This window comes from Notothenia coriiceps, unplaced genomic scaffold (genome assembly GCF_000735185.1).
Source record: "Notothenia coriiceps isolate Sejong01 unplaced genomic scaffold, NC01 NC01_scaffold00037250, whole genome shotgun sequence".
In the NCBI taxonomy this organism is placed as follows: Eukaryota; Metazoa; Chordata; class Actinopteri; order Perciformes; family Nototheniidae; genus Notothenia; species Notothenia coriiceps.
In genome coordinates, this window is record NW_011369951.1 from 6,589,871 (window position 1) to 6,600,807 (window position 10,937).

The following is a 10,937-nucleotide window of genomic DNA, read 5'->3' on the forward strand; positions in this document are numbered from 1 at the left end:
TTTTTTTATAACCATTTTTCCTCCTGGTCTCTCGCGCCCCCCCCTGTCATGCCCCCCACTTTGAGAACCACTGAGTTATACTGACACACCTATTTGGCATTGAGACCTTTTTGCTTTGACTTATCGAACAACTTTTTTCCCCGGGGTTATTTAATATTTTGTCACTTCCCTTTCCCCCCTAGACTTTAGGAGAAGGTAACACCAATAAATAATTAACTTTCAGAGTGCACTTTCATTTGAAAGACAGTCAAAACTAAAAAGCAAGAACAACCAAATCACCATGGGTAAACAATAAACATGGGGAAGAGTGCATTTAAAAGACAAGTACAAAAAACGAAAGTAAGCACACAGTTAAAAAGGAAAGAAAAATTGCAATCAATTACAATACTTTTGTATTTAACATTGCTCTTACAATACTTTCAATGAATTAAAGAATACAAATACCGTAAGCTATTCTTAAAGCTCTAGTTACGCTTCAGTGATCGTATTTGTTTTCTCAAAAAACAATAATGAAGTACTGATACTCAAAGCTAAGATAAGTGTTATGACTGATGCTAACCCTCCCACATAAAATCAAACACATTGTAATCCTGCAGGAGGTCTCACCTCGCAGCATTCCTGTCTTTCACACCTACACGTATATGTTGTTTCATTCAAGGTTCTTTATTCGTCATACGAACATAGCTACAGAGTAGTTATGTCGATGAAAATCTTAGGTCACAGGCTTCTCCAACAGTGCAACACAATAATACAGAAAAACTGAAAGATATAGTGCAAGTACATATTAAAAAGTAAATACAAAAAATAGTTTAAAATAGTGAAATAAGAGTCTATATGCAAGCTATTGGAATGATATATTAGATGAATAGATAAATAATTACTAAGTAGCAGATGAATGTTATGGATGTTGTTTCAACAGTTCAGGTGTTCATTAAACCCAACTAATGTGAACTTAAAAATGTCCCTAAATTCACATCTCAATCAACAACATCATATTCCTTTCTATTTTTTTGTTGGATTCACATAATGCTGGGAGATTCTGATCTTGAGAGGAAGGATAATACTACAAAAGTGTTGAAAAAACCCTCAAAGTAAAAGAATTTTCTAATACAGAAGTAATTCCACCTGAAATATGCTTAAAGCATCAAAAGCGCTTGGTATGCATAATCACCGTCCATCGGGGCTTACTACCCATAGTGCTCTGATAACAACTGGAACTTTACTATACAGTATATCACTGATTTATTACCTTTATAATGTTTCATTTATAAAATACAAAAAAAAATGTGTTGCAAAAAAATAAATAAAAATTGTATGCAAGTGTACCACTTAAGTACATTTACTTTAGACCACTATACTCTATAATTTGCGCAGTAAAATGTTTTCAAATTCCACCAGTGAGTCAGATATGTTGGGTGTGAATATCTTTCCTAAGACGGCAAAGACTTATGAGAAGGAAGCAATTACAAAAACTAAAATACCTTCCCCTGTGGTTCCCCATCCATGTCTTTCCGAAAAATGATCACTTCATCATAGAAAGACGTTTGTGTGAAATTGGTAAAACTTGCATATGAATTATCGAGTTCTCAAAACATGTTTTGTGAGGACACATTGACCTTTGACCCCGAATGAGGAGATCCCCCAGGGCGTTCAGGAAGTCAATCAGTCAAGTGTAATCATAAACAACAACAAGACAAACCATAAAACCAAGAGCAACTGATGCTCAAAGGGACAGTGCGTAGAATGTTGGACTGTTATCCCCTCATCTTCGTCTCTGCGGTCCTGCCTGGGTCTCGTAATGCTGCTTCCCTGAAGGCTCCCACAGGATTGTAGTTGACATCTTCGTGGATTCATCTTCTTATTACAGACACATTCTGTCTACCTACCTATGCTGTAAAATGTATTATCTCTTCGATTTACACACGGCATCTATTGCACATCTGCCCGTCCTGGGAGAGGGATCCCTCCTCTGTTGCTCTCCCTGAGGTTTCTCCCATTTTTTTCCTTTTAAACTGTGGGTTTTCTCCGGAAGTTTTTCCTTGTACGATGTGAGGGTCTAAGGATAGAGGATGTCGTTTTTTCTCATACTGATATTCTGAACAAACTGTTCTGTTGTATTAGCTGTAAAGTGTCTTTAGGCTATTTTTATTATATGTAGCACTTTGGCTCGACCAAAAATCGTTTATAAATGTGCTATATAAAACTTGATTTGATTTGATCTTCATTTGACAGGACTTCTGTACTGGTATTTGTATTTTATACATCTGAATTTGTATCTGTTATACATACTTGTTAGTGTGATAGGCACTGGGAAATGTTTTAATGTTCGTTGATTGTTACTGCTGATTGAAATTAGCTTTAGCTATAATCTGGCATACATAGGCTAATACTCTTCTATTTTTAAGATTAATGTATTTTTATCATAGACTGTTCTGTATATATAAAGATTGTTATACATGGTACTTCACTGTTCAATAGAGCTTTTTAGATTTGTCTGTAGAATTGTTTCCCATCATATTGGCACTGCCATACATGGGATTGCTCCAGCGAACAGGACGCTGTTCCTTTAACTGAGCGCCGGCTCTGCGCAGAGCTCAGCCCGCAGTGACGACTCTCCTGAACCGCTCTAGAAACATCTCTGCACCCCTCGGGTTTTACATGGTTTTACACTGGGTTTTTAGCATTTTAGCGTTTAAACCTTGACGGCAATGTCTGTCTTTAAAGACACGCGTTTATAGCGTCTAAACACACTCGATGAAGTAGAAGCAATATAAGCATGTTTTCTTCTTTCTGACAAAGTAAGGCTCCGTTTCCTTCACAGGTTTAGCTAGTTTAGCTTTTTGCTAGGTAACTTCTGTCAACATATAACGGTTATTTAAATATGAGAGACGTTAGTTTGCTCTTTTCTGACGCTTAGTCATTGCTTTAATGTTATTTACGGTTGGTAATGTTAAAAAGACGGCTATCCCTCTAAAACTTTGTCCAAGGTCAAACTGTTTATCAAAAATTGGAAAGAAAACACGTTTGTATTTTATTTTAATTATTGTGTACACATCATGTTAATACTAAAATGTAGTGCGTAGATATTTGATATATTATAGGATGCGAAATTGGCAGAAAGTGCTACATACATGTCTCTCAAATATAGAAATATTCTCTCTGTTTTATTATTATTCTGAAGATTTTTCGATTTTGGACTGGCAAAAAAATATCACTTGGAATGTTAATTTAAAAAATAACTATCTGCAATTAATTAAATGCTGAAATTAATAACTGGTTATGGCCCTTGTTAGTTTACGCCGCTGTTTTGATTTATTTTGGTCGATACTTCAAGTTATGTTCGACTGTTTTCCATAAACCGTATAAGCAGATCAATAGACTGTTTGCTGGAGCACTGCTTTACTAACAGCTTTAATGATTAATACATCGACTTTTTCCTCTAGGACAAACATCAACCCTTATGAACCCAAAGGTGACAAACACAACTCATCCAGTATTCACCAGTGTGAAACAATGTTAGCCTATCAATAATACATCTTATAGGTTATTTATTATAGTATAGGGATGCAAATTATAGTTATGTTAATGGCCAGTTAAGCTGCACTTTTCCCCCCAAGTTATTTACTGATCATTAAGTATATCAAATGTCAGAAAATACTGAAAATGCCCAGTATATATTTCTTCCAGAGCCCAGGTGATATCTTCAAAGCGGTTATTTTGTCTGACCAGCAGTAAATATACAAAAATGCTCCTCTGACAAGTTATACAGTATTTACGTCTACTATCCTTTAAGTGATTGTATTGTGTTGTCTACAGTAGATGACGGTCGGCACCCCCCAGTTTGGAGAAACAGACAGTAGTACCAGCACAGGAGCAAAACAGTTTACTTCTGTGGACGTTACATTATATATATATTAGTTATTATGTTAGAAGGCCGTTTCATAACGGGGAACTGAAGCTGTTATCAATGCTGTCCAAAGACACCTTTGACAAAAAAACAATTTAGCTTTGAAGATCAGAGCAGATTTTGGTCTACTCCTTCTTCAATCAGTTAGATTGTAGTTGTGTTATTGTGAGACTTTGTTAATTCTGAACTTTAAAACCCCAAAGTTCAGCTGGTACTCCTGTCTGCTTCTCCAAAACGGGGTTGACCAACATCTTCTCTTTACTCCACTTTCTGTGGAGTACCTTGACACCCCCACTTTGACAAATCGGACTTGCCCTTTTAAAAATCTTTATATAATCCTCTCAGTTGTTTCTCTTTGAGTTGTCAAAACATCTTACAACAGTTGATTCTGTGTAGCTTCCCTGAAGCATGGAGAGCTCAGAGTCCGGCCCATCGCTGGGGCCCCTTGCAGCGCCGGACAGAGGCACGGAGCGACCCTCAGCATCCCATAATCAGCCCTCCAAGCACCGGGAGCACCCGCCCAAGTCACCAAGGAGACGGCATAAGGGGACAAGGTCACAGCAACGGGGGGCCGGTCATGAACAGCTGCTGTGGGAGAGTGAGCGGCTGAGGTTGCCGGGCCAACAGGAGCACCTGGAGCCCTCTGGCTCAACGAGCGACACAGCGGAAAGCTCTCCTAAGAGGTTTGCACTGCAGGTTGCCAGCTGGTCGGCCGTGCCTCTGCCACAGCTCTGTTGCCCGGGACGTGAGCTGTTGACCTGTCCTCATTTTTTTCCTCCATCCTCACAGGAGAGCCCACTTTCTACATGGACCGTATCCAGCCACTCACTTCGGACCCAAAGCCTGTATTCTTCCCAACCCAACTTCAGTCATGTAAGCATGAGGGTCGAACTTTGTATAGTGTTCACACAGACAAGATTATGTAACTGAGAGATAAGATCATTGAGATTGCTGTTATTGGGTGGCTAACAGAACAGAACAGACGACAGATGCTAGTTTTCACCTGGTCTAACGAGTGTTTACCTGGACTTGATCTGAAATCAGACATATGGAATTATCCGCACAAAGCCTGTGATCAGCCATGCAAAGGAGGACAGACACAAATGGTAAAGAGCGGAAGAAATTCATGGTCTGATGTTTGGAGTTTGGACCTCACTCCTCCTAAGCTGTTAATGAATAACTGCCGCTGTAGATGTATCTTTTACTTTACTCAGAACATGATGTAAGACATGGTGGCATTTGACTTTATTTGAAAATCATCAGGATCTAGCAAACTAGCTTAAAGTAGCAAGACAACAGTCAACTTTTTGGTCTGTTTCTGTGTCTAACGTATTGACACTGACACCGAGTGTTTGTGTACTCATGTGTATGTGTGTTTTCTGGTCTCAGGCACATCCAGGACCCGGCCAGCCAGCGGCTCACCTGGAACAAACCTCCTGTCAACGTTCTTGTCATCAGGAAAATCAGAGATGAGAGCCTCGTCGAGCCTTTCAAAGAGCTCTGCAGGTTTCTAGTGGAGGTACTGGATTACAAAATATCTCCTAGTATTTTTTACAAGATTCATGTTTTATGATAATGTGTTATTGCAGAGGCGGACTTTGGGATCTTAAACTAAAATGAAAACTGATTTTTAGTTTCACTTTGGGGCAGTATAAAACCTTAGCAACGCATCATTTTTCAATTTCAAATAACACTAAACTCAAACTGTAATTACTTCTTCATCAAAAAAGAGATAAAAACAGCTCGACTTTGATCTACCAAAGCTGCAAGGAAGATTGTGGTGATGACAAAAAAGTTAATTAACCTTTCTGAGACATCTGCAGCAACATGACAAAAATGAAAATAGATTAAACAAAGTAAACTGATGCTCTGAAGAAATTATAGACACACAAAGTAGAGTTTCAGGGTTCCTGCAGATCTTAACAAGTATTTAAAAGCCCAACGGTTTATAAGGGCCAGCAAGATCATTCATAACAATAGCAATTCATAACATGGGCAGCTGACCATGTTTTACTGACAATCACTAAGAAGAAGGTACCATAAAGCTTATCTTGTAGCTAATCTCGCACACTGGCTTTTTTCCGTAGAAATCTTGGAACAATTCCTCTACGTTTCATGTCATGTCTATGGTATATTAAAATGACCACATAACAACCAGATTTACAAAATAAAAGCTTAGCCGACTAGCATGCTACAGCTGACAACAAAGACAGCATGAGCTGACAAAACGGTCTGGTTCAAACGATCAAGTGTTATTGTGTGTGTGTGCAACATTAACAGCTGTTTGTGAAACGGGGCATATCGAAAGGACGTTGCAAACCCCAGTATTGCCAGACAACTGTTCCCATGTGAACTGAAAAATGATCTAACTCTTAGAAAAACAACCCAGGAAATGATCCACACATGTAGGTAAAGGTTACAGTCTGGTCTGATGAGTTAGAACACTCATTTCCAAAACAAGCGGCTCTCTGTCAGAGCGAGCTCATGTATTTACATTCCAGACAGGCGGCGTCACATCAAAGCACACATGTTGCCCTGTGCTTAACTTCATCACAGAAACAGGGCTTTTTGGAGATGTCTGTGTGTGTTTTGGCTGCCGTCACTAAAGCGCGCGCGTGTGTGTGTGTGAGTTTCAGGAGAAACAGATGATGGTGTACGTGGAGCGCAGAGTAGCAGACGACGCTACGCTGTCGAAGGACGAGGCGTTCGGATCCATCCGCAACCAGCTCTGCACCTTCAGAGAGGGTGAGGCCCCACAGTAACCAACACACACAGTATACACAGTATAACACAACCAGTTTAATAAAGTAGGTAATTTATATAAATATTATGATTTTTATTTACTATGAATACCTAGTCGTCTGTTTTAATGTGATTAAAAAAAAAATAGAAATTATATAAACGTTAAAATAAAAACAAAAATTAAATAAAAGCACTTTTATAATAATGTACTTTTTTGCTATTTTATTGCATTTATTTACATTATTAGTTTTGTCACTTTTTTTATTTATTCATGTCACCTTCATAAATGTCATTAATCAAAGAAATGAAAGGAGTAAAAAAAACATGAAATAAATACATTGATAGTGATAATAATAGTAAATACAAATATACATATTAATAAGATAAGCTATTTTTTTTATTTCTACTTGTGCAGCCAAAATGTAGTTAGATTGTATAAATACTATACATGAGAGTAACACTTCCGGGCAAAAAGTATGGCTCCGCCCACTTTTGGGGGAAATCAAAGCTGTAATTTGAATGGTGGTCAATGTAAATTCTGAAGTTTTTGCCAATCTGATCAGAAATTTAAGAAAACCGTGGAGTTTTGGATCTTCAAAGAGCCAAGATCGGGCTCGATATATAGTTAAATATAGCAGTAGGCGATCGATGTCCATAGATGAGAGTAACATCTACATCACTTTACGGCCCCGCCCACCTTTGGGGGAAACAACGCTGTCATTTGAATGGCGATCAGGCCTGAAGCCACAGAGCTCTTCTTTCCTTTGTTCTTAGAGGAAGTACAGAAACACGTAACTCTGGATTTGTTTTCAATGTTTGAGGTGCAATAAACAACAGAGCAGCTTGTTGGCATGATACAACTATTATTTTCCGCCTCGCTCATGAGAGTAACAGCCGGCGAAAATTACAGCCTCGCCTACTGATTTTAATTTAACCATATATCGAGCCCGATTGTCGATTTCAAATGATTGAATGTAATTGTTTGCTTGTCTGGCCATCGTAACCTGGTTCTTTGAGGATGTCTGATCGGATTGGCAAAAACTTCAGAATTTGTATTGACCGCCATTCAAATGACGGCGTTGTTTTCCCCNGGAGTTTTGGATCTTCAAAGAGCCAAGATCGGGCTCGATATATAGTTAAATATAGCAGTAGGCGATCGATGTCCATAGATGAGAGTAACATCTATGTCACTTTACGAGCCTGCCCACTTTTGGGGGAAACCAACGCTGTCATTTGAATGGCGATCGAGCCTGAAGCCACAGAGCTCTTCTTTTACTATCCTTTCTTCATAGAGGAAGTACAGAAACACGGAACTCTGGATCCGTTTTAATGTTTGACGTGCAATAAACGACACAGCAGCTTTCTGGCGTAATAAAACTATTATTTTCCGCCTCGCTCATGAGAGTAACAGCGGGCGAAAATTACAGCCTCGCCTACTGATTTTAATGTAACCATATATCGAGCCCGATTGTCGATTTCCAATGATTTCATGTAATTGTTTGCCTGACTGGCCATCGTAATCAGGCTCTTTGAAGATCCAAAAATCAACGGTTTTCATACATTTCTGATCGGATTGGCAAAAACTTCAGAATTTGTATTGACCGCCATTCAAATGACAGCGTTGTTTTCCCCCAAAAGTGGGCGGGGCCTTAATCTTTCGCCCGGAAGTGACGTAGGTGTCACTCTCATCTATAGAAAATAATGAACTACGGTCTTTAATTGTCTTATGTTGCTCCTCTTACACTCTTAGATTAAATGAAATGTATTATGCACAACTGGCAACACACATATGCTATCTGACTTCTGAAACAAGAACTTTTAGAGTACATTCATGAAATAAATCAGATTTTGAGCATACTATAGTGTCGGTAAATAGAAAATGATTTGTTGATTATATATGTGTTTTTTGTTTCAGGTTACGATGATATCTCTGACTGCATCGACCTGATCATCTGTCTGGGTGGAGACGGGACTCTGCTCTACGCCTCCTCTCTCTTCCAGGTAATCACTCTTTGATTGATGAAGTCAGATGTCTTAAACATTTTATACTTCAAACATAAATAAATGAAGAAATATACATACATACAGAATACATACATTCATGATGTCTATGTCCTTGACTCGTGCTTTCACTCTCCATATGAAACATATTTTAGAACACAATATTTCCTCAGCTCTTTAAAAGTAAAAAAACGTAAGCCACAGAAATTGCACGAGTGATCTGATGTTGATGTCTGGACTGATATTCTTCCTGCAGGGCAGCGTGCCTCCGGTCATGGCGTTCCACCTCGGCTCTCTGGGTTTCCTGACGCCCTTCAAATTCGAGTCGTACAAGACCGAAGTGGCCAAAGTGTTTGAAGGTAGAGAAGAGCATTCCATGAAACGTGAACCGATGTGGATGTAAACGCTCATTTCCTGAAAGCTCAAACCTAGAAGTAAATCATGCTCATGACACAAATCAGAGGAGATTAGATTTAACTTCATTGTCATTGAAGAAAATGAGACAACATAAGTCAGTTTAGCACCTAACCAGAGTATGTTTACCTATGTAGTATGTGTTAAATAGTGAGATAATATGATTTATATGCAGTAAGGTATAACATATAGTATGGGTTGAGATGTATCATTGAGCTAACGTTACGTTTTAAGACAATGCAATCCAATTTAAAAAAAGTGTCCCCAGTGTAAATGACACCTATGTATACACAGTATGGACAGTGCTATACCTAATTATATATATCACTACAGACTGAGAATAGTGTGTATTTGAATGCCACGTGAGTGCTTATGGTGTCAGTATGTCTGTGTTTGGACTTCAGGCAATGCAGCCATTACTCTGCGCAGCCGTCTGAAGGTGAAGGTGGTGAAGGACATGCTCCAGAGGACGGGCCAGCAGCCGAGCAGCAGAGAGACACAGCAGCAGGAACACAACGGACTGCTCCCTCACACACACACCAACAGCGAGGCCGGAAAGGTCACCCTGCAGCTCCAGGTGAGGACCCTGAGGCACAGGTAGAAGAGGGAGGAGGCCAGGAGCTTATTGAGCTGAAAGATACACAAACCATTTCAGGTCCTCTCAACCCGACGACTCGATTTAGCTTATTTTCCAGGTGCTAGAAGAGTCCCTGCCCTGGCCCACAAACTATTAGTATGGAGTTTGCAGTGCTTATTAGTCAAACAATAAATACTGTACGCTTCTACAACTTGGTATACAGCTTAATTCACACATTAGGAGGCACTAGGAGAGACTACATCAATTATGGAGAGAGAGAGAGAGGGTAAACAAGCTGAGAGGAGCATGGATCAGAGCAATTGGCTTAATGCTCATGGCTCTCAGATGCAGGGAAAATGCAAACATGGATATGTAAGCGAGCGTTGGGGTGCTGTGCAAAGAAACAGCCAACCCTGTGTGTGGTATTAAACCAAACACCTGATCGGTGCTCTGCATTTTACTACCATGTGGCAGCCACTAGCGAGAGGAACATGATGATTACACAGGAGTCTTAGCCTTTTGCAGACCATTGGCACAAAAGACTAATAGGGCCTCTTTAAACAGCGATGTTTAAAAGATGATTTATAATTCTTCACTTTAGTTTGTGTGGGTCTGAGGTTGAAAAGGGCGATTTGTTGTTGTATTTTGTCCTCTTCATTCATTCCTGATCACACCCGGAAAATGATGCGTGTGTGTGTGTCCCTAGTTTTCCTGTTTCATCCTTGGTGCTTTTGCATGGATCATAAATGTGTAGCGAACCGTGTGGCCATGGCGACAGTCATAATAAAGCTGCTGGCTGCAGATTTGTACTGAAGTTCTGTTGAGCCAGTTGCCATGGAGACTGTGGCGTCAATAGCATAGTCAGTGAACGGATATTTAATGAGCTCTGACGCTCCTCTGTCTGACACACACACTCCCTAACTAAACAACTGCCTCACTGCCGCGAGACACACGCTCACACACACTCTAACTAAACAATGTATTTCACTGCAGCAGAGACACACACACACACAGGTACACAAACACACATGCCTTAACTAAACTTTTCTCATAACTGCTACACACCCACGTCACACACCCACACAGTAACTAAACAACTGCCTCACTCCTGCGACGCGACACACACACACACACACACACACACACACACACACACACACACACACACACACACACACACACACACACACACACACACACACACACAGCTCTCATGACGTCACGTCTGCTGCTGCAGGATGTTGGCTCCGCTGCTCGGCTGTCGTCAGGCGGACGTCACGCTCAGCTGCAGAGCTC

General features: G+C 40.0%; 1 protein-coding gene across 3 annotated transcripts in view; it reads left to right on the forward strand.

Moving 5' to 3' along the window:
* The first annotated feature begins 1,968 nt into the window (after window positions 1-1,968).
* The window catches only part of LOC104966806 (NAD kinase-like), a 12,090-nt gene continuing 3,121 nt past the window's right edge, over window positions 1,969-10,937 (forward strand). Inside the window, exons 1-9 of one of the 3 annotated variants that reach the window (XM_010796106.1) lie at window positions 2,605-2,798; window positions 3,444-3,472; window positions 4,304-4,590; window positions 4,697-4,780; window positions 5,297-5,426; window positions 6,544-6,652; window positions 8,565-8,650; window positions 8,907-9,009; window positions 9,469-9,641. In XM_010796106.1, coding sequence (XP_010794408.1) covers window positions 4,316-4,590; window positions 4,697-4,780; window positions 5,297-5,426; window positions 6,544-6,652; window positions 8,565-8,650; window positions 8,907-9,009; window positions 9,469-9,641 — 960 coding nt within the window. In that variant the 5' untranslated portion in view covers window positions 2,605-2,798; window positions 3,444-3,472; window positions 4,304-4,315. Of the gene's footprint in view, window positions 1,987-2,604; window positions 2,799-3,443; window positions 3,473-4,303; window positions 4,591-4,696; window positions 4,781-5,296; window positions 5,427-6,543; window positions 6,653-8,564; window positions 8,651-8,906; window positions 9,010-9,468; window positions 9,642-10,937 lie in introns of those variants that run through there. The other 2 variants (XM_010796107.1, XM_010796105.1) reach the window with 2 other exon arrangements.